Genomic DNA, 24,859 nt, shown 5'->3' with positions numbered 1-24,859 from the left:
AGTGCGAGTAAAACTAGCTTGGTTACAAAAAGTTTATGGTGAACATTCCATGAAGAAAGCAAATGTATTGGAATGCAAAAGAAGGTTTAAGCCCTTGCCAACTGCCCACAATACTTTTACTGCAGGTGGGCGGAGCAGGCAGGCAGGCAGGATCACATACATGTATGTCATCCAGCCTGCTTTGGGTTAGGGGCGTGCAGCGCACTGGACACAGCAGACTGTGTATCCTGGTACTCAGGGCCCCATGTTTATGTGATCGCTATGCAATCACAGTGTCAACAAAGCTGTTATGAATGAATTCATTCAAAATAGCTGTTTCCTATGCTGTGATTGGCCCACAGCTATCACATGGTAATAATCAAACAGTGAAGCGCTACCTAAATAAAACAAAATAATGGTAACTTTAAAAAACTATACATAAAGTTAAAAAGCTGTGGAACAGTGCCACCCTGTGGCTAAAGTGATGATAGTCCTTGCCAACTGTGAAAATATTGGAATCTTTCTGTGAAAGAACTCTTCAAGGTGATAAGGACCCTCCACCAGTCAACTTATGCACTCACCTCCCCTTAAAACCCCCAATTGGGTCTATTCACGCCTTCCCCTCAGGGGTATAATCCGTATGGATGGTAGCTTTTGAGGTGCTCCTTGATCTTTTGTATATCTCCGACCAAGATAATCCCAGTTGGTACCTGGTATTCAGCTTTTAACTTGGACCTCATAGTGGTTTGGTCACAATGGTTTCCTGGGAAATGGAGAAGCTGCGCATGTTCTGGCAGATGTGCTAGAGATTGATTTAAGAACAGAATTAAAAAAGGTATAGGCTGATGATGGGCAGATATAAGTCTGTACAGGGATCCTAGCAAATGTCACGTCAGGTTCAAATTGCTGTTTGAAAAAAATGAGAAAAGTTCTTTGAGGAACTTGAACTTGCCTTGAAAGAATCCCCATCTGGGTTGAATCATCAACTAGGCAAATCTTTTCATTTATCTCTAGTAGACCATTAGATATCAATGGCATTTAGCAGAGTATTGTGCAAAGCTGCATCAAACTAATTAAGCCTTGTTCTTTTCCACTTCAGATTCTGCTCATTGTTGCAGCCATCTTGGAGATTGCTCTCGGCATTGCATTGGCCTTCCTTATCCTTAGTTACACACTTTTAAGTGGCATTCCTTTTTGGGGCCCAGTGTTTGTAAGTACCTTTACAATTTGCTGTTTGTGATGTGTAATAACTGGGTGCAAAAAAGCATCAGCCTGCAGTTTCACCTATTAGCCAATCATCGATTAACTTTCACCAATGTAGCTGAGAATGTTTGAATCAATGTAAGATGTTGTTGACCACTGCCATTCGATCACTTGGACAGAAAATGGAATTTAAATCTTCCTCAATAAGAACAAAGACAAAAAGAATAGCATGAAAAAGTTCCAACCCTTGCCTATGGTATCCAAAAAGAAACTTGGCTGGAGTTTCACTTAAGATAGTCATAAGTGAAAATTTGCCATCTAAATATGCACAAGTGTTTCAACAAAGGAAAAAGCAGAGGGCACCAACTAAGTGCAGTATATAGGTCACAGAAGGAATAATCAAAAATGGAGCAGATAAGGATACAGCTGAGCTAAAAAAAAAATAATCCTACACATGCATGTGCAGTGGAGTTGTAGGATTAAACTAGAAAGTCCATAGGTCCAAAAATATCCGTAGCAGCTCCTCAATGAGACTGAAGTGATCTCTGCAATATATAAAGGAAACAGCAGAGGGCGCCAACTAAATACAGTATATAGGAAAATACTTTAATAAAAATAACAAATGGCAACTCAGAAGATACATAAGGATAAGAGCATGTCATCCACCCAGTGTGGTTAGCTGTTGTGCATTTGTGCAAACTGAACAAAATGCCACCGTATTTTTTTAAAGAGATTGGTGCATATTGGCACCAATGACAAAGTCAGAGGAAGGTGGAATGTCCTAAAAAAATGATTTTAGGGACTTAGGAGCTAAATTGAGGAAAAGGACCTCCAAAGGTAGTATTCTCAGAAATACTACCGGTATACCTCGAGCCACACCAGAAAGGCAGAGGGAGATTAGAGAAGTAAACAAGTGGCCGAGGAGCTGGTGTAGAAAGGAGGGGTTTGGGTTCCTGGAGAACTGGGCCGACTTCTCAGTCGGTTACCAGCTCTTTAGCAGGGACGGACTGCACCTAAATGGGGAAGGTGCAGATTGGCTGTGAGTGAAGATGGCCGACAAGTTAGAGGGGCTTTTAAACTAGGCGATGGGGGGGGGGTGTCCAGAAGTATAGATAGTCAGCGCGGAACAAATTCCAGAAGGTAGTATTGGGGGCATTAGTGGTAGGTTGACTAAAGCACCTAAACTCGAGGTAAGTACAGTAACAAGTCCTATTTGCTACCTCAGAACACCCAATAAGGAGATAGTATGCAACCGGTCTAAACTACGTGGCATGTTCACCAATGCCAGGAGTCTGGCGGACAAGATGGGAAAACTAGAGCTACTGTTGTACGAGGAGAATTTCATAGACTTGGTTCAACAGCTCTCATGATTGGCTGGCAACCATTCAAGGGTATTCCCTATATTGCAGGGATAGCGAGGGTAAAAAAGGGGGAGGGGTATGCCTGTATATCAAAAATGATGTACAAGTGAATGTGAGAGATGACATCACTAAGGGAGCTAGGGAGGAGGTGGAATCCTTTTGGGTAGAGCTACAAAGGGAGGAAACTAAGGGGAAATTAGGGGGCCTATAGCATACTCCCTCTATTAACCAGAGGGAGGAGGGGGAGGTGGACCTCCTATCACAATTTGGATTAGCGGCAAAGATGGGAAGTGTTATTATAATGGGGGATTTTAATTATCCAGACATTGACTGGGTGGAAGGAGCCGCGCATTCATCCAAAGCTCGCCATTTCCTAAATGTCTTGCAAGACAATTTCATGGGTCAGATGGTAAATGCACCAACTAGAAACAAAGCATTACTAGACCTACTGATTACCAACAATACAGACTTGATCACGGATGTGGAAATATGGGGCAATTTAGGAAACAGCGATCACAGGTCAATTAGTTTCAGTATAAATCACACAAATAGGAAACATAAAGGAAATACAAAGACACTTAATTTCAAAAGTGCCAACTTTCCTAAACTACGATCCTTACTAGAAGATACTAAATGGGATAAAATCTTAGGAACAAAAAACATGGAGGAAAAATGGGTATGCTTTAAGAGCATATTAAATAAGGGTATTAGCCAGTGCATCCCAATGGAAAATAAATTTAAAAGAGCTAATAAAAGTCCTGGGTGGCTTAACTCCAACGTAAAAATGCATATAAAAGCAAAGGAGAAGGCCTTCAAAAAATACAAGGCTGAGGGATCATCATCAGCATTCCAAATTTAAAAAGAATACAACAGGAAATGTAATGGTGCAATCAGGGCAGATTGAACACAAAAGGCAAGTAGCGGAGGAGAGTAAAAGAAATTCTTATATATAAAAATAAATTTAAAAATAAATGTAAAAAGTATATAAATAGTAAGAAAGGGAGGTCAAATCATATTGGTCCCATAAAGAATGATGAAGGGAATCTGGTTACTAAGGATGGAGAGATGGCGAAGGTATTGAATTTTTTCTTCTCAGTCTTCGCTGGGAAAACCAAAACAGCAATGTTTATCCTCATGACACATCACAGGAAACACCCTCATGGCTAACAGAGGATAGAATTAGAAATAGACTTGAAAAACATAACATTAATAAGTCACCAGGACCAGATGGTTTGCACCCGAGGGTCCTTAAAGAGGAGGGCCCATTAAAAAAAAAAAAAATTAAAAGTCAGCAGATACAAATACTGCAGCTGCTGACTTTTAATTGGACACTTACCTGTCCCAGGGTCGAACGATGCGGGGGATTGAAGCCCCGCTCGTCTCCCCCTCCGTTCGGCGGCGCCGGCATTGCAACTGTGGGCGCCGGGCTGTGGCTTTACAGCCTGGCACCCACTGCGAATGCGCGAGCGGCGCAGCGCGCTGTGATTGGCAGCTGTATTGGGTCCCAGATGATTGACAAGTGGGAAGGAACAGAGCTGAGTCCTTCCTGTGCTGAGAGGGAAGTGATGTCACCAGCCCAGGCACTGAAAGAGGCAGACTACGAAGGACCCCCTAGCAACAGGCATTTAGAGGTAAGTTAAAAAAAAAATAATTTCCAAATATTTTTTTACATTTTTTTTTTAGACACAGTCATGCATTTTTTTTTTAGGGTGGAACACCACTTTAAGGAACTCAGTCAAGTAATTGTTCGTAAAAATTAGGAACATTGGTCTGGCAGTCTACTAGGGGTGCAATGGATTGTCACCGATCCATGATCTGAACGGGTCAACCTGTTCGAATCGGCACACTACGCGATCCGCGGAGCACTCTGCTGCTTCGGCCTTAGTAAACTTGTAAACAAACCAGCTTCATGTCATGATGTCGAATCCTCTCTCCCCTCTGTGTGCTGATCTGTACAGTGGAGGGGAGAGATCGCATGGCAGCAGCGCTGTGGGCTGGATCTGTAGTGCCCACAATGCTGCTGTGTGACAATTGCAGTCACATCCATGGATCCATCCATCCATGCTCAGCCATCCCTCCATACTCTGCCAATACCCTGCCATACTCTGCCAATACCCTGCAATACTCTGCAATACTCTGCCATACCCTTCCAATACTCTGCAATACCCTGCCAATACTCTGCAAAACCTTGCCAATACTCTGCAATACCCTGCCAATACTCTGCAATACCCAGCCAATACTCTGCAACATCCTGACAATACTCTGCAATACCCTGCCAATACTCTGCCATACCCAGCCATACACTGCAATACCCAGCATTACTCTGCAATACCCAGCAATACTCTGCCGTACCTTGCAATACTCTGCCATACTCTGCAATACCCTGCCATACTCTGCAACACCCTGTCATACTCTGCAATACCCTGCCATACTCTGCCATACCCTGCCAATACTCTGCCATACCCTGCCAATACTCTGCCATACCCTGCCAATACTCTGCCATACTATGCAATACCCTGCAATACCCAGCAATACACTGCCGTACCTTGTAATACTCTTCCATACTCTGCAATACCCAGCCATACTCTGAAATAACCAGCCATACCCTGCAATACCCAGCAATACAGTAGCAAAAGAGAAAAAAAAAGCAACTTCTGCGCACAGGTGGATCACCATATATAGTAGGTAAGCACTGGCCTTGCTGCCCTCAAGGATGGGGATCCTATTGGAAACCGAAATAAAAAGAAGACAAGGGCGCACCAGCCTTGTGCATTAACTTTTAAAACATTTATTTGATAAAAAATAGTAAAGGAAATAACTCACAGGCGATAGGTGGAGGAGGCACAACATAAAATCGCACCGGTGGATAGTCTGCGATTTGGGATTAGCGGAACCTTCCAGGGGTCGTGGAGGAACGCACAGACGCTGCAATCCGCTAACGCGTTTCAAGGGGAAAGTCCCCTCTTCCTCAGAGCTATGCAGTCAAATCGCAGACTGTCCACCGGTGCGATTTTATGTTGTGCCTCCTCCACCTATCGCCTGTGAGTTATTTCCTTTACTATTTTTTATCAAATAAATGTTTTAAAAGTTAATGCACAAGGCTGGAATACCCAGCAATACCGTACCTTGTAATACCCTTCCATACTCTGCAATACCCTTCCATACTCTGCAATACCCAGCCATACTCTGCAATAACCAGCCATACCCTGCAATACCCAGCCATGCCCTGCAATACCCAGCTATACCCTGCAATACCCAGCCATAACCTGCAATACCCAGCCATACTCTGCAATACTCTGCAATACCCTGCAATACCCAGCAATACTCTGCCGTACCTTGCAGTACTCTGCCATACCCTACCATACTCTGCAATACCCTGCCATACTCTGCAATACCCAGCAATACTCTGCCGTACCTTGCAATACTCTGCAATACCCTGCAATACCAAGCCATACTCTGCAATACGCAGCCATACTCAGCCATACGCAGCCATACTCAGCCATACTCTGCAATACTCGGTAATACAAAAGGGGGGGGGGGGGATTGCGCTAGGTGCTAGATATAAATGATAATAAAAACTGAAATAAAGGACTGAGAAGGAAGTCTTGCAGCTAAAACACAATAACCCCAATACAAGGGCACATAGAATAACAGAAAGAAAAACAGTGTAGCGCTAGACTAGTGAAAAGAAACACATGATAATTTTGTGGGTCTTGGCATATTTACACATATTAACATATGAGTCAATAAGTGATACTAAACAATAATCAGTGTGACACTGGTTTAAAGTGATACAATACACATATATAATAAGGACACTTGTGAATTATTCACCTGAAATCTATACCGTCATAAATAATACTTTTATAAGGGTCATCACTCATATGACTTATATTACGAGTCCATACCCTAAAGGGTGTATATAGAGAAAAAAAGTGCAAAAATAAACAATAAAGTTCATAGGTATCTCAAATGAGAGGATGAATCCAGACGAAATCCAGAGAGGCTATTGCGAAGATCAGGATTGCATGATCCACCTTTAGTGCAGCCCACCACCAGATGGTAAAATTAAAGGCTTACCAGAAAGCCTTCCACCGCCCTTACTCAGTGGGGTCAATACAGGCTTAGTAGTGGAAAATATCCGAACATGGTGTGTTCCCTGGACCGTTCTCACGCTCTCCTCACCAAACAAATGTGGATGGTCCTCAGCAATGGGGACTCCAATATGGAAAAGGTGCTCCCATGGATTCCATCAATACTCCTCCCCGGAGGGGCCAGGCATGAAAAATCCACAGATCCCAAAAGAAAACAAAAGGGACTCCAATAGTGCAGATTGACTAAAAAGGGGGGTCGATTTATTGGGCTTAAAACACAACAAAAGCACTTACAGCAAAGTGACAGTGCAAAAAACTTCTTAGCTGTTTAAAATCAATTCGCGCATGCGCGATGCGTGTCGGCGTTGTGACCCTACGGCTGTTTCGTCACAACTGACGTCATCAGGGGTACGTGACCACGCTCGCGCATGCGCTATAAATACACAAGCGCTACAGTGGCATAGCGCATTCATTGGCTGAAGGGGAACAGGGGCAGACATCAATCCAATACATAATTACTCCCACCTAGTTGAAACGCCCATAGATACATGAATGCTCATTTAGTATAGATACCCAGCCGTACCAAGCCATGCTCAGCCGTATCCAGCCATACTCAGCCAATATTACAGTGGGGGAGATAACGTGAATATTACAGTGGGGGAGATGACGTGGATATTACAGTGGGGGAGATGACGTGGATATTACAGTGGGGACTATATGGTGGTGGAACAGGTTTTTGCAAATTCAATTATTATTTGCTGATCCGAAAAATGATCCGATCCGTGACTCTGATCCGAGGAACGATACGATCTGTGAGTTTTTTGATCTGTTGCACCCATACAGTCTACTGACTGGAATGGTACCAGCAGATTGGAGAAAAGCCAATGTAGCTCCAATATTTAAAAAAGGGCCAAGATACATCCCTGGGAATTACAGACCAGTTAGCCTAACATCAATAGTATGCAAGATGTTGGAGGGGATGATAAAGGACTATATACAACATTTTAGTAATGAAAACGGTATCATTAGCAGTAATCGGCATGGATTTATGACGAATCGTTCTTGCCAAACCATCCTAATAACCTTATATGAGGAGGTGAGCTGCCATCTAGATAAAGGAAGGCCTGTAGCTGTGATGTATCTGGATTTAGCAAAGGCATTTAAAACAGTTCCCCATAAACATTTACTGTACAAACTAAGGTCTGTCGGCATGGACCATAGGGTGAGTACTAGACATGTGCACACTGAAATATTTCGTTTCGGAATTTCGTTTTCGTCCGAAAAATAAATTTATTTAGTTACTCCCGAAAATCGTCCGAAAAATCCAAATTAAGGTCAAATCTGTCATTGAAGGCTTATAGTGTCTGTCGAATGTTCAAAGAAGATTCGACGGAGCAGCTAAACTGTATGACGCCATATAGTTTACCTGCTCTGTCGAATATTCTTAGAACTTTCAACAGACACCATAAGCCAAAGTACGTGTGTACTTAGTTCTAGCTATTTTACTGCTCCTCCTCTTTGGTTACAATCAGCCAATAACATTCATCATCATTATTTTTATTCATCTTTTCTCCCCTACGTCGAATCTTTTCTCCCCTACGTCGAAACTTTTCTCCCCTACGTCGAATCTTTTCTCTCTATGTAGAATAATCTTGGACTAATAGAGTTAAGGTTAGGCATATTCGACCACAGGTTTGATGGACACAGATTGATATAGATAGGTGATTCGACATAATGATGACAATAACAAACTTATGTAGCAATGAAAACGAAAATAAAGCATTGGTTTATGTTGAATCTTTCGTTTTTCAGATTCTGCACTTTCGTTATCATTTGTTAAGATGATAACGAAAATACCTGAAATTCGGACGAAAATGCATTCGGATGAAAACGAATGCACATGTCTAGTGAGTACATGAATTGAAAGCTGGCTACAGGGGCGAGGTCAGAGGGTAGTGATTAATAGGGAGTACTCAGAATTGTCCAGTGTAGAAAGTGGGGTCCCCCAGAGTTCTGTTCTGGGTGCAATACTATTTAATCTATTCATAAACGACCTGGAGGAAGGGATAAACAGCTCAATCTCAGTATTTGCGGACGATACTAAGCTAAGCAGGGCAATAATTTCTCCACAGGTTGTGGAAACCTTGCAAGAAGATCAGAACAAATTAATGTGGTGGGCAATTACATGGCAAATGAGGTTGAATGTAGAAAATATAAAATAATGCATTTGAGAGGCAAAAATATCAATGGAATCTACTCACTAGGGGGAGAACCTCTGGGGGAATCTAGGATGGAAAAGGACCTGGGGGTCCTAGTAGAAGATAGGCTCAGCAATGGCATGCAATGCCAAGCTGCTGACAGCAAAGCAAACAGAATATTGGCATGCATTAAAAAAGAGGATTAACTCCAGAGATAAAACAATAATTCTCCAGCTCCACAAGACTCTGGTCCAGTCGCACCTAGAGTATGCCGTCCAGTTCTGGGCACCAGTCCTCAGAAAGGATGTGCTGGAACTGGAGTCCAGAGAAGGGCAACAAAGCTAATAAAGGGTCTGGAGGATGTTAGTTATGACTCATGAGTAGGGATGAGCTGAACACCCCCTGGTTCGGTTGGCACCAGAACCTGCGAACGGACCGAAAGTTCTCGCAAACTTTAGAATCCCATTAAAGTCTATGGGACTCGAACGTTCAAAATCAAAAGTGCTAATTTTAAAAGCTAATATGAAAGTTATTGTCCTAAAAAGGGTTTGGAGACCCGGGTCCTGCCCGAGGGGACATGTATCAATGCAAAAAAAAGTTTTAAAAACGGCCGTTTTTTAGGGAGCAGTGATTTTAATGATGCTTAAAGTGGAAAAAAAAGTGAAATATTCCTTTAAATATCGTACCTGGGGGGTGTCTATAGTATGCCTGTAAAGTGGTGCCTGTTTCCTGTGCTTAGAACAGTCCCTGCACAAAATGACATTTTTAAAGGAATAAAAGTAATTTAAAACTGCTTGCGGCTTTAATGTAATGTCGGGTCCCGGCAATATGGATGAAAATCAGTGAGACAAACAGCATAGGTACCCCCCCAATCCATTACCAGGCCCTTTGGGTCTTGTATGGATATCAAGGGGAACCCCGCACCCAAATTAAAAAAAGGAAAGGCGTGGGGCCCCCAGGCCCTATATACTCTGAACAGCAGTATAGAGGCAGTGCAAACAAGACAGGGACTGTAGGTTTGTTGTTAAGTAGAATCTGTTTGTAATTTTGAACTGGTACATTTTTAAAGTGTAGCTCCAGCCAAAAAATCTATTTTTAAACTTTTTGGAAAACATAGGGAAGGGTTATCACCCCTGTAACATTTGTTTTGCTGTCTGTGCACCTCTTCAGAAGAATTCACCTCACTTTCTGTCCCATTGACAAATGTTTTTTGAAAATTTGGGGTTTTTAGTGAAACAAGGATTGATAATAAAGCATCAGTGGAGAGGACACACTTTTTTCCCATATTAACTCTTACAGGAGAGAATTTCCCTTCCTAGGGGTAGACTTCATCTCACTTCCTGCTGTCTCCTTCCGTTTGCAAGTAGGAGTCATTTGTAAGTTGGATGTTTGAAAGTAGGGGCCTGCCCTATATACTCTGCAGAAATTTGGGCCTTAGATGTTGGTGTTGCCACAACACTGTAAGCCCTCACAATAACTCTTGGTGGGCGCAGGAACGGGCCCTGCTGTGAAATATTAGATCAAGAATTGTAATTACATGCCATTGTTGAACAGTGGTGGAAAAATGGGGCCTTTGGTGGTGGTGGTGCTGGTGCCACAACACTGTAAGTCCTCACAGTTACTCTTGGTGGGCGCAGAAACATGCCCTGCTGTGAAATATATGATCAAGAATTGTAATTACATGTCCCTGATGAACAGGGGCAGAAAAATTAAGCCTTAGGCACTGGTGCAACAACACTGCAACCCCTCACAGATGCTTTATTTGGAGTGCAGGAATGAGCCCTGCTGCAAAGTATTGCATCAAAAATTGTAATTTCACGCCCCTGTTAAACAGGGGCTGAAAAATTGGGCCTTAGGCACTAGTGCTGGTGCCACAACACTGCAACCCCTCACAGATACTCTAGTTGGAGTGTAGGAACGAGCCCTGTTGCAAAGTATCGCATCAAAAATTGTAATGTCATGCCCCTGTTAAACAGGGGCTGAAAAATTGGGCCTTAGGCACTGGTGCCACAACACTGCAACCCCTCACAGATACTCTAGTTAAGCGCAGCAACGAACCCTCTTGCAAAATATTGCATCAAAAATTGTAATTACATGACCCGCATGATCATTGAAGAGGAAGAGGATAGTCACTCAGCATAACAGGATAGTCACTCACCATCAGCATAGGCAGTCTTGAAGGGATCTGACATTTCAAAAAAAATTATTCGGTTACATCAGCATTAGGTGCTTGGTAGCTGGTGGTGATCCAAGACTGATTCATTTTTAAGATGGTCAGTCGATCGACCGAGTCGGTGGACAGGCACACCCTGTGATCGGTTACAAAGCCTCCAGCAGCACTGAATGTTCGTTCCGAAAGAACACTGGATGCAGGACAGGCCAGTAGCTCAATTGCATACTGTGCAGGCTCTGGCCAGTGATCCATCCTCAAGACCCAGTAACCCAGAGGATTTTCGGTGGGAAAGGTGTCCAAGTCAGATCTTGCCCCTAGGTATTCCTGCACCATGTAAAACAGACGCTGGCGATGGTGCTGGAACCGATCATACCTTGGGGCTGCAGACTAAAAAAATTGTCTGAACGCATCGGTCAGATGGCCGCCTTCTCCACCGCTCCTTCTTTGACTGACCGAAGCCTCAGCAACACGTTGTCCAGGAACAGGAGTTTGTAACCTCTAAGTCTCTGGGAACGCGTTGCACAGACCTTTCTGCAAGGCCTCCTGAAGATGTTTCATCCTCTGCTCCCTCTGCGATGGCAAGATAAGGTCCGCAACCTTACCCTTGTAACGTGGATCAAGGAGCTTTGCCAGGCAGTAATGATCCCTCTCCTTGATACCACGAATACGAGGATCCTTCCGCAGGCTTTGCAGGATCAGGGAGGCCATGCAGCGTAGGTTTGCTTAGGCATTTGGTCCGGAGTCCTCTGGGTCACTAAGGACGACATGATCCGTAGCCACCTCCTCCCAGCCACGTACAAGTTGATGGGTTTCTTGGGACTGTAAAGGATCCCTTGAAGACTGCTGCTGATGCTGAGTGCCAGGCTCCACCTCCATGCTGACACAATCCTCCTCCTCTTCCTGTGTGATTGGCGGGCACGTAGGGACACTGTCTGGATAAAGGGGGCCTTGAGAGCTAAGGAAGTCTTCCTCTTCCTGCCTCTGTTCTGCCTCAAGTGCCCTGTCCATTATTCCACGCAGCGTGTGCTCCAACAGGTAGACAAAGGGGACAGTGTCACTGATGCATGCACTGTTACTGCTCACCATCCTCATGGCCTCCTCAAATGGTGACAGGACAGTGCATGCATCCCTGATCATGGCCCACTGGCGTGAGGAAAAAAAAAACAAGCTCCCCTGACCCTGACCCTGTCCTGGTGCCATAGTCGCACAGGTACTCATTGATGGCCCTCTGCTGCGTGTGCAGCCCCTGCAGCATGGCCAACGTTTAGTTCCACCTAGTGGGCATGTCACAGATTAGGCGGTTCTTGGGCAGGTTAAATTCCTTTTGGAGGTCCGTCAGCCGAGCACTGGCATTATATGACCAGCGGAAATGCACACAGACTTTCCTAGCCTGCCTCAGGACATAATGTAAGCCCGGGTACCTGCCCAAGAACCGCTGCACCACCAAGTTAAGGACGTGAGCCAAACAGGGCACATGGGTCAGTTGTCCCTGTCGGAGGGCAGAGAGGAGGTTGGTGCCATTGTCACAAACCACCATTCCTGCCTTAAGCTGGTGTGGCGTCAACAATCTCTGAACCTGCCCCTGCAGAGCTGACAGAATCTCTGCCCCAGTGGGCTCCTGTCCCCCAAGCACACCAGCTCAAGCACCGCATGGCATCTTTTGGCCTGCATACATGCGTAGCCCTTTGAACACCTACGGAGCACCGCTGGTTCCGAGGACAAAGCACAGGAAGAGGCCATGGAGGAAGAAGAAGAGGAGGGGGTAGAGGAGAGAGGTGTGTGTCAGAATCACCAGTAGTAGCATTTTGGAGGCATGGTGGTGGAACAACCTCCAACACTACTGCACCTTGTCCTGCATCCTTCCCAGCTGCCAGCAGAGTCACCCAATGCGCTGTGAAAGATAGGTAACGTCCCTGTTCATGCCTGCTGGACCATGAGTCAGTGGTAATATGCACCTTACCACTGACCGCCCTGTCCAGCGAGGCCAAGACATTGCCTTCCATATGCCGGTAGAGAGCCGGAATCGCCTTCCATGAGAAAAAGTGGCGTTTGGGAACCTGCCACTGAGGAACCGCACATTCCACAAACTCAAACTCACGGAAGGGGGCAGAGTCTACCAACTGAAAAAGCAGCAGTTGAAGTGCTAGCAATTTATTCAACCGCTGGGCATGTGGATGGCTGGGAGGGAACTTCTTTCGGCGGTGCAGCAGCTGGGGCAGGGAAATTTGCCTGGTACAATCTGACGTCGGTGTACCGATAGCAGATTGCCCGCAAGTACTTGGCTGTGACACACCTAATTCTACACCTTCATTCCTCTCAGTGCAGGTCTCAGAGAGGACTGAAGGTATAGTGGGGTTGGAGATCCCAGCTGATGAGGAGCAAGGAGAGGTCCTCTTTGTTCTTTGGTGTGGGTCTTTTAGGTACGTTTGCCAATAAACTGCATGGCAGGTCGACATATGTCTGGTCAAGCATGTGGTGCCCAAGCGGGTGATGTTTTGTCCACGCGAGATACGCTTGAGACATATGTTGCAAATAGCAGCGGTGGGATCTGATGCACTCATCTCAAAAAAGGCCCACACCAAAGAACTTTTGGAATAACGTGCAGAGATAGCAGCACCCTGCACATGCAGACCTCTGCGGTGTGATGCAGTCGGTGTGCTGCCCTTAAGCTGGCCCCTGGAGGGCATCCTGCCTCGTTGGTGATGTACCTCCTCCTCCACCTCCTCTCTCCTATCAGGCACCCACGTGGAGTCAGTAACCTCATCATCCCCTCCCTCCTCATCACTGGAGCAAAGCTGGCAGTATGCTACAGCTGGGGGAACATGACTGCCAGATTGCTGTCCTTCTTGGGCACCCCCTCTCTCTGGGCTCAAGTTACTGCCTTCCTCTAGCTGGGTACCATCATCGGAGCCTTCAAAACGCTGGGCATCCTCCTGGAACATGTACCCAACACTGTGGTCAAATGGTTCTGGGGACTCCTCAGGAGGACATGGTGGGGCTAGGGAAGGAGTGACTGATGCCATTAAGCCGAGGAAAGAAGCGGCGTTGGCAGCTGCTTTGCCAGACAAAGTAACCTGCACCTGGGTGAGAGAGGATGAGGAGGATGAGGATGGCTTGGTCATCCACTCTACCAAGTCTTCCGCATGTTGCGGTTCAACGCGGCCAGCTGCAGAAAAAAGGACAAGCGTGTCCCTCGGCCACGTGCTGATGAGGATGCACAGTGTCCACGACCAGCACTGTAACCTCAAGACACAGAGCCCGCTTGCCCTCTTTTATTGGCTTGTGACTGTCTGCCTCTCCTTGTTGGCCTTCCAGACATACTAATGGCCTGCAGTGAGATGTAGCTGCACAAAACTGGGATGTATATATATATACTGATTATACTGCAGCTAGCAGAATCAACTGCCTGCCTGTAGTAGTATTAGTATGAGAACACCAGTAATTGTCTTCATATAGCTTTAGGTGCACACTGTGCAGGGTACACAGTACACTAACTGTAAATACTTAAAGCTGCCTGCCCGTGGTATTAATAGGATCAGAAGAAGAACACCAGCACTTGTCTTCAAGTAGCTATAGGTGCACACTGTGCACTAACTGTAAATACTGTAAAAACACCTGCCTGCCTGTCAGTATATTAGGAAGAGAATAACAGGAACGGATCTAGCTAAACTGAATACAGTATATATATATATATATATATATATATATATATACACACAACACCTGGGATGCATATACATACACAATACACTGTAAGTGCAGCTAACTAACTCGCCTGCCTACTCTATCTAACTTAAATCAAATGACACTGTCTCTCTCTCTGTCTATCTCTCTCTGCCGCCGCAACACACTACACAAGGCCGCCACGTAGGTGGCCTTATATAGTGTGGGGCGTGTACTAAACCCCCTGAGCCAAAATTGGCCAAAGCCACCCTGGCTTTGGCCAATTACAGCTCTCTGTACAGACGGCGCTGTGATTGGCCAAGCATGCGGGTCATAGTGCATGCGTGGGCAGTCATCAGCCAGCAATGCACTGTGATGCCGCAGTGAATTATGGGCCGTGACGCACCAATCGAATTTGGCGCGAACGGCCCATAACGTTCGCAATTCGACGAACGGTCGAACAGGCGATGTTCGAGTCGAACATGGGTTCGACTCGAACTCGAAGCTCATCCCTACTCATGAGGAAAGATTACGACCACAAAACGTATTCTCTCTGGAGAAGAGACGCTTGAGAGGGAATATGATTTCAATTTACAAATACCATACTGGTGACTGGGGATGGGCTGAACACCACCCCCGGTTCGGTTCGCAGCAGAACATGCGAACAGGCAAAAAATTTGTTTGAACACGCGAACACCGTTAAAGTCTATGGGACACGAACATGAATAATCAAAAGTGCTAATTTTAGAGGCCTATATGCAAGGTATTGTCATAAAAAGTGTTTGGGGACCCGAGTCCTGCCCCAGGGGACATGTATCAATGCAAAAAAAAGTTTTAAAAAGAGCAGCGATTTTAATAATGCTTAATGTGAAACAATAAAAGTGAAATATTCCTTTAAATTTCGGACCTGGGGGGTGTCTATAGTATGCCTGTAAAATGGCGCATGTTTCCCGTGTTTACAACCCACTTCCTGAGGACAGCCAATCTGATAGGCCGAAATGCATAGAGGTTGAGTCACGTTATCGTGACACACTTCCGCCCACACATTCAACCCGGAAATCAAGCCTTCACTGAAGCCAGCGGCTGTATGAACTAATCAGGCGGATTTCACGGATTTACTTATACCTGCTGTTCACTCCGGGTGTCAGGACATTAGGCACTCATACATTGAGTTGAATACCATTATATTTTTTGGAATAAAACGCTCTTTATCAACGGTACTGTGCAATGAGGCTTTTTCTATTATATCTATTTATATGAGGAACATTCACCGCAGCCAATCATCAGACCAGAGGACATCCACAGGGGTCGCCCCACACGCGCATTTGACTTAACTAGCGATAGTTGATCCACTCCCAGGGGTGAGTGCACATCCAACAGGGGGGGCACCCTATTTTAAGCACTTTAGAAGCACGGAATCATCCATCTATTATTCAAGTCACAGCACTGGATACTGTCCCACTAGCACAAGTACTTTTTTTTTTTTTTACTGGGGACTGTTTTATTAATTGTATTAATTGTTACCAGTGCATCACCTATATCTATTACCTGTATGTAATTTTTTAGCATTTAGCTCGGTATACTTTTTATCATTTTTTAATTGTTCACATCAATTTCACACTGCAGCTACTGTAATTATGTGGTAAAGCAATTAGTTTTCTTTATCCATAATAACACATACATGAGGTTTTTTCACTTACTTTCATCCTTTGGCGCTTTGGTTCATTTTAATATATTTTTTCACAATTAATAAAGGAATTGTCAAAAACCGGCTTTTGTCTTTAACATTTTTGACACTTTTTTTTGTGAAATGGTAGGGGTACATTTGTACCCCATTACCAATTCACACAGGGGGGGCCGGGATTTGGGGGTCCCCTTGTTAAAGGGGGCTTCCAGATTCCGATAAGCACCCCGCCCGCAGACCCCCACAACCACCAGGCAAGGGTTGTGGGGATGAGGCCCTTGTCCCCATCAACATGGGGACATCCTCCCCATGTTGAGGGAATGTGGCCTGTTACGGTTCAGGAGGGGGGTTCTCTCTCGTCCCCCCTCTTTTCCTGCGGCCTGCCAGGTTGCGTGCTCGAATAAGGGTCTGGTATGGATTTTTAGGGGACCCCATGCCCTTTTTTTTAAATTTTGGCGCGGGGTTCCCCTTAATATCCATACTAGACCTGAAGGGCCTGGTATTTAATTTGGGGGGACCCCCATTCATTTTTATTTTTTTAAATTTTGGTTTGGGGTTCCCCTTAATATTCATACCAGACCCAAAGGGCCTGGTAATGCACTGTGGGGGAATCCCAGGCCGTTTTTTTCAATGACTTTTATGTGTATTGCAGAGACCCGACAATTCATTAATAGCCGCAAGTACTTTTGAATGACTTTTTTTTCCTTTAGAAATGTCATTTTGCTCTCGGACTGTTGTAAACACGGGAAACATGCGCCACTTTACAGGCATACTATAGACACCCCCCAGGTACCAAATTTAAAGGAATATTTCACTTTTATTGTTTCACTTTAAGCATTATTAAATTCACTGCTCCCGAAAAAACTTTTTTTTGCATTGATACATGTCCCCTGGGGCAGGACCCGGGTCCCCAAACTATTTTTATGACAATTGCTTGCATATTAACCTTTAAAATTAGCACTTTTGATTTCTCCCATAGACTTTTAAAGGGTGTTCCGCGGGTTTCGAATTTGCCGCGAACACCCCCAATTGTTCACTATTCGGCTTACGGGCGAACAGCCAATGTTCGAGTCGAACTCATGTTCGATCTGAACAGACAGCCCATCCCTACTGGTGACCCCACAATAGAGATAAAACTTTTCTGCGAAAGGGAATTTAAAAAGACACGCGGCCATTCACTAAAATTAGAAGAGACGCGGTTTACCCTTAAACTGCGTAGAGTGTTCTTTACTTTAAGAGCGGTAAGGATGTGGAATTCTCTTCCACAGGCAGTGGTTTCATTAGGGAGCATCAATAATTTCAAAAAATTATTAGATAGGCACCTGAACGACCACAACATACATGGATATACAATGTAATACTGACATAAAAGCGGACACACAGGTTGGACTTGATGGACTTGTGTCTTTTTTCAACCTCACCTACTATGTAACTATGTAAGATTAATTCCTGTACCATCTAGTGGCCAAAATGCAGCATAGTTTTCTGGTTGAGGTATTTCAGAAAACTATTTATTTTTTATTTTTATCTTATAGTGAAGCTCTGTATAGCATTTACATATTTGTATAAAAAAAATTATTAGTAATCAACTTATATATATTCAAAAGAATGATTGATATCCCAGTGAAACCAGTCCATATGTGTATAACATCTATTAGTAAAAAAAAATGAAAAAATAAAATAAAAAAAGTTTATTTATCACAGGGTATAAAATAATCCACCGCTGTGCTTATCCGTCCTAACTGAGATCAATACTTGTGTATCCTTCACCAGCCAAATTGCCTGCTCACCTCACAGATGAGCAAAAAAACTCATATAATGGTCACTCCTTTCCTCTCCTCCACAATCTCTCTCCTCCACGCCACAACAGCTGATCCTCCTACACTCTCCAAACAGTATGCACACGCTGACAGCTTTGCAGAGATTAAATCGAGGCAATTTCTCCTTTCCTCATCACTTGCAGCTCAGCTCTGCTTCTCTCTCCAATCGATCATTAACATGTAATCACCGCTAACAGCTCAGCTCCGCTTCTCTCTCAAATCGATCGTTCACATGTAATAATAAACACAATCTCCATAGTGCTTTCTGCTTATTACTTTATTAAAAACAGCCCCTAAAATTAAGCACACTTACAGGATCCAAGGATAAAAACAACAGAAGAATAAACGTCCACTCGTTCACCACTACCATGGATTCACGGTGACTGTGTGACATCACGGGCTCGGCTCCTCCCCTCTATACGCGTGGCACCCTCTGATTGGGCTTCATCAGCCTGATGAATTTTTTTTTTTACTAATAGATGTTATACACATATGGACTGGTTTCACTGGTATATCAATCACTCTTTTGAATATAAGTTGATTACTAATTCATTAATTTAGAAAAAAAAAATTATATAAATATGTAAATGCTATACAGCGCTTCACTATAAGGAAACAATTGTCCAATTGGTGTGGTGAATCACAGTGAGTGTCATAGCAGCTGTAGGTTTTTTTTTTTTTATATGTATATATTTTTTTCATATTCATTTTGATATCTATATAGTTTTATGCACATTGCACTTTAGATTTTTTGCAGCTGATTGTCACTATACACTTTATATCAGATTTCAGAAAACTAGACTGCATTTTGGCCACTAAATGGCGCTAACAATACAAGAATTTCTCTGAAAAAACTGTGACATCTTGTTCAGTTTGCACAAATCCTTCTGAAATGTGTGCAAGTAATGTTTTAGAATGATGTGCAGTTGTGTTCTTACTTATTATTTATGTTTTTTTCATTTTTTTTTATTGCAGTACATCATTGCCGGATCTCTGACACTTGCAGCTCAGACAAAACCCAACATCTGCTTTGTGGGTTTTGGTTTTCATTTTCTACGTAGCAAAGTAACATTGCGATAAGATGTGTATAAATGTTTTCCAAAGATTAAAAAAATGATTATTTAGCTGGGCTAAACTGATTGAATAGCAGTACTTACAGTGAATGTCAAGCAGCAACTGCAAAAGCAAAAAAAAACAGCTCGTGACTGTTCATGTAGCGCTACCCCAGAAGGAGCTGCAGACAGGCTCTTTACCCAACAGTGCAGAGGCAGCCATGCACACAACAGTCCATTCACTCCGGATCAGTAATCAGTCTTAAGCTTCATACACATGATAGGACTTTGTACAAACTTTCCCTTGGATTTTTGTACAAAGGGCGTTGGCCATAAGTTTGTATTGCATACACACGGCAGAACTTTTTCAGCCAACTTTCACCAAATCACGTGGTTTTTCAGCTCTTTACCACAACCCTTTGGTCAACTTCTGTTTTGTTGTCTGATATTGTGTCAATCTCACCACTTTTATTGGCGAGATTGACACCTTGCGAGCCGGGTTCACACTGGTGCGGGGATCCGACTTGGATCCCCGCCAATGCCAGGCCAAATTTTAAATAAAAAAAGTGCATGGGTTCCCCTCCAGGCGCATACCAGGCCCTTAGGTCTGGTATGGATTTTAGAGGGAACCCCTACGCCGTAAAAACAGGGTGGGGGTCCCCCCAAAATCCCTGCCAATGTCAGGCACTGTGTTTGGTATAAATCTTGAGGGGGAACTCAACGCCAAATTTTAAATAAAAAACCGGCATGGGTTCCCCTCCAGGGGCATACCAGGCCCTTAGGTCTGGTATGGATTTTAAAGGGAACCCCTACGCCGAAAAAAAACCCCAAATCCATACCAGACCCTTATCCGAGCACGCAGCCCGACCGGTCAAGAAAGGGGTGAGGACGAGCGAGCACCCCCCCCTCCTGAATCGTACCAGGCCGCATGCCCTCAACATAGGGGGGTGGGTGCTTTGGGGGAGGGGCACCCCAAAGCACCTTGTCCCCATGTGGATGAGTTCAAGGGCCTCTTCCCGAAAACCCTGGCCGTTGGTTGTCGGGGTCTGCGGGCGAGGGGCTTATCGGAATCCGGAAGCCCCCTTTAATAAGGGGGCCCCCAGATCCCGGCCCCCCACCTTATGTGAATGAGTATCGGGTACATCGTACTCCTACCCATTCACCTAGGGAAAAAAGTGTCAATAAAAACCAACACACTACACAGTTTTTTATAGTAATTCATTAGACAGCTCCGGGGGTCTTCTTCCGACTTCGGGGGTCTTCTTCTGACTTCCCCGCTCTCTCCGGCCTCTTCTACCGCTCTCCGGCCTCTTCTCCCGTTGTTCGACCTCTTCTCCCAGTGTCCGGTTCTTCTGCCAGCTCCTCCACTATCTTCTGACGCTATTTTGCTAGAGGTGGCCCGGACTTCTGCATCGTCTTCTTCCCTCTTCTCTTCTTCCGATGTTGACACAACACTCTCTCCCACTGTAATGCTGTCTGTGCGCTCCACAATTACTTATATAGGCGGTGACCCCACCCCCTTATGATGTCACAGTCCCGGGGCATGCTGGGACTATGACGTCATAAGGGGGCATGGTCATGTCACCCGATGACCACGCCCCCTTATGACATCACAGTCCCAGCATGCCCCGGGACTGTGACGTCATGAGGGGACGGGGTCACTGCCTAAATAAGTCTTAGCGGAGCGCTCAGACAGCATTACAGTGGGAGAGAGCGTCGTGTCAACATTGGAAGAAGAGAAGAGGGAAGAAGACGACGCAGAAGTCCGGGCCACCGCTAGCAAAAGAGCGGCAGAAGATAGCGGAGGAGCCGGCAGAAGAACCAGGCACTGGGAGAAGAGGTTGAACACCGGGAGAAGAGGCCAGAGAGACCCCCGAAATCGTAAGAAGACCCCCGAAGTCGTAAGAAGACCCCGGAGCTGCCTAATAAATTACTTTAAAAACCTGTCTAGTGTGTTTTTTTATTGACACTTTTTTTCCCTAGGTGAATGGGTAGGGGTACGATGTACCCCATACTCATTCACATAGGGTGGGGGGAAGGGATCTGGGGGCCACCTTATTAAAGGGGGCTCCTGGATTCCGATAAGCCCCTCGCCTGCAGACCCCGACAACCAACGGCCAGGGTTGTCGGGAAGAGGCCCTTGTCCTCATCAACATGGGGACAAGGTGCTTTGGGGTGGGGGGTCAGGGCGCCCCCTTCCCCCAAAGCACCCACCCCCCATGTTGAGGGCATGCGGCCTGGCACGGTTAAGGAGGGGGGGGCGCTTGCGCGTCCCCATCCCCTTTCCTGAATGGCTGGGCTGCGTGCTCAAATAAGGGTCTGGTATGGATTTTGGGGGGCCCCACGCCATTTTGTTCGGCGTAGGGGGTTCCCCTTAAAATCCATACCAGACTGAAAGGCCTGGAATTCCCCCAGAGAGGAATTCCCTCTCGCGCTTGCCGCAGTAAGAAAATGTGTTTTTCCTATTGCAGCCAGCGCGAGATGTACAGTACCCTGTCGCCGAGAACCAGATTCTTGTGGCTGCGTACTGTAGTTTGTACAAAAGTCTGATGGTTTTGTGTACACACGATCGGACTTTGATCCATCGGACTTTTGTTGCTGGAAAGTTTGTGCGTACGCACAGCCAACAAAAGTCCGATGGAAACAGAAAAAGTTTGTCCGATGGAGCGTACACACGGTCGGATGTTGCTCCAAAACAGCTAATTTGAATGTTTGTTGTCAAAAAGTCCGATCATGTGTACGGGCCTTTAGAGTATTGCTAGCAGGGGACACTTCTAGCTTAGCAGCTGTAGCACTATACTGTATAGGCAGACTGGAACAGTCCAGTTCACAGCTGGGGACCATGAAGTAATATAAGCACAGGTAAAGACACACTGGAACAGTCATACTGATTCATAGTCCCCATCCATGAACCGTGGAGTACAGGCAAAGGCACACTGGAACAGTCCACGGGTCACGGCTGGGGCCATGAAGTAGCAGGAGCACATACGTACCTCCCAACTTTTTGAGATGGGAATGAGGGACACCTATTAGCAAATTTATGTAGGTATAGGGCACGCCCCCTTAAAGGAGAATTATACAAAAAATTATTGGTTAAACACATAAGGGCTTTTTTTTCCACTGCTATTTCTTTATTCTGGCTTTCAAAATTTACAGATGCAGTAGTTTAGAAATTGAATGAAAGGTTTAGCACTGGGAAACACTTTAAAGATAAAAAGTGCATTTTATATACAACTATATAGATCAGATCAAAATGAGGGACAAATAAGGAGGAAAGAGGGACAGAGGGACTTTGTTCCAAATCAGGAACAGTTGGGAGCTATGAGCACAGGTAAAGGCTTTACGCACTAGATCCTGGTACATACACAGTCCATAGATGCAGCCTCTTACAAAGTGATCCAGCATTCAGTCCATAGGGCTCCAGGGGCATGTACCCCCTCTCCTGTCATGGATTCAATCCCACGGGGGGGGGGGGGGGGGTTGGAGAACAATCTCCTCAGGGCTCAAGACTATTTACCAGCAACCTAGCTCCATCTGGGCACACCTCCCCAGATATTGGCTAGGCCCTGCTGAATATTCAGACTGGACATTTCAATGCTCCAACCCTAAGCTCTAGAAACGTCTCCTAGAGGCAGGGGGAAGTAATCAAACTCTCAGTCTCTGAAGTTCTGAGCAGACCATACCAAACAATCACTGCTCCTGTGATTACAGTGGAAGCCAAGACTCAATTTACCTAGCAGCCTAACTAGGAGGGTGCTACATTAGCCCTAAAGTCACTAGTGTAGCACCTTTTAGCTAGTGTGCTGGATTAGTGTACATAGTTGTTAGTGTAGGTATATTGGCCTGGCTGAGAGCCAGGCCTGAGTTGAATCTGCGTCAGGGCTGAATGACTCAGAGAGGCTGGGTGACTCATCATGCAGCCCCTATGGTAACTCTGCCTGCACTCTGGAGCCTTGGAGAAGCTTCCAGAAGTGGATTAGGGAGCCTAGGAGCAGCTGCTTGTAGTATTGATGAGGGCCCCAGCCAATTCAAGTGGGCTGGAAGGGGGCGGGCACCCAGGTCATGCCAGCAAGGGGCAGTTGGGTGGAGTGCTGAGGAGGCTGTCAGTGGTCCTTGAGGGCGCCCCCTATTTTGGAGGGGGGGGGGGGACTCGAGCCTGGGGCTCGGGTGCTGGAGGGATCCTCTACAACACATGAAGGAATCTTTCCTGGAGGCATAAGAGCAAGTGTGAGGACAGCAGGAGCAGGTCATCACGCCCAGGAGTTCTCCAGGAGAAGTCAGCTGGGTGGGCTGGTGAGTGTACAGTCTGGGAGGACTGTGGAGAAGTAGCCAGGAGGGCTAGTGAGAGAAGCAGCTGCAGCCAGGTGGGTTGGCAGTGCCTGAAGAGCTGGCACTGGGATTAGTGCCTCCAGTAATTGGCTCAAATGACTATACAGCTATTCAGACAGCCACAGGTGTTGCAGTTGTCTGAATATAGCAGCCAGCAAGGGAAATCGCTCCATGTACGCAGTTTGGGGTGGATGGAGAAATCTATGCATGTTTGGCTAGCTTAAATCCATCAGGTTCTACCGACAAAATAAAATATCACTTTTGATGTTTTGTAACTGATTTAAAGTGATATTAAACCCAAAAATCTATTATATTGCAGCTTACCACTTCTTAGATGTGATGGCTGCATTAGTTATCTTTTTTAAGCTTCATTTCTTTAATTTTCCCATGGTGGTCTAGTCAGTTAGTCTGTTGTTTGTTTGTTTCAACAGAACAAGCACCCAGATGTAGCAGTTAAAGGAGTGGTGCAAACTGTAGCCCTTCAGCTGTTGTGGAACTACATGTCGCATGAGGCATTGCAAGACTGCCAGTTACAAGCATGACTCCCAGAGGCATAATAGGACTTGTAGTTCTGAAATGGCTGGAGGGCCACCGGGTGTGATCAGCTTTTATTTATTTATATAAAATCTTTATCCTAAAAGGAACAAAACTAAAAATGCTGCTGTCCAAAGGTGCCCCCTGTTCTCCTTCACCCAGGAGTGGGGGCACTCTAATACAGGGGGTGTGTTACTGGGTAGATCACCAGGTGAAAACAGAGTGAAAAAAAGCATTAAAGAAAGAAATGCAGCCACTACACCTAATAAATGATAAGCTGCAATATACTGTATTACATTTTTGTTTTTTATACCGCTTTAACACTTTGCAAATGTTATAAATAAGGGTGTCTATGGTATTGTTGTATCATTGGTTTATTCTTCCTGTTTTCACTTTACAGCTCAAAGGCTCTCTGTCCCTGAACATTATTAGCTCCCTTTTCAGCATGGTAGCTGTGATTTTAAATTGTATCGATTTGGCAATCCTGCAGTGCTACCTTTACAGTTACTTTTACCAAGGGTACTATTTTGATGACTATGAAGGTCTGAGTCTATGCCAACAGAAACTTGTAAGTGTTTTTCTGATCATTATATAAATAGAATATATAGTTTTGTATATATGTTTGATTAATTTTTTTAATACATTAATTACTAAAAATATGTATACTGATTCAAATAATATTATATGCTATACTACCAAAATGGACAAGGTTGGATATAATACAAATAATACAAAATCGTAATGTTAAAGCACTTCACAGCCTATTTAA

The 24,859-nt window shown here is 45.0% G+C and overlaps 1 protein-coding gene across 2 annotated transcripts in view; it reads left to right on the top strand.

The window, feature by feature from the left end:
* LOC141106396 (membrane-spanning 4-domains subfamily A member 6C-like) overlaps positions 1-24,859 on the top strand; it is a 125,977-nt gene that overhangs the window by 28,650 nt on the left and 72,468 nt on the right. For both annotated transcript variants that reach the window (XM_073597151.1, XM_073597150.1), the window contains exons 3-5: positions 1,079-1,189; positions 19,151-19,207; positions 24,491-24,658. In XM_073597151.1, the coding sequence (XP_073453252.1) occupies positions 1,079-1,189; positions 19,151-19,207; positions 24,491-24,658 (336 nt within the window). The remainder of the gene's footprint in view (positions 1-1,078; positions 1,190-19,150; positions 19,208-24,490; positions 24,659-24,859) is intronic.

Source organism: Aquarana catesbeiana, linkage group LG08, assembly GCF_042186555.1.
Source record: "Aquarana catesbeiana isolate 2022-GZ linkage group LG08, ASM4218655v1, whole genome shotgun sequence".
NCBI lineage: Eukaryota > Metazoa > Chordata > Amphibia > Anura > Ranidae > Aquarana > Aquarana catesbeiana.
Note: the sequence above shows the minus strand (reverse complement) of the source record. Positions and strands in the feature narration are given on the sequence as shown.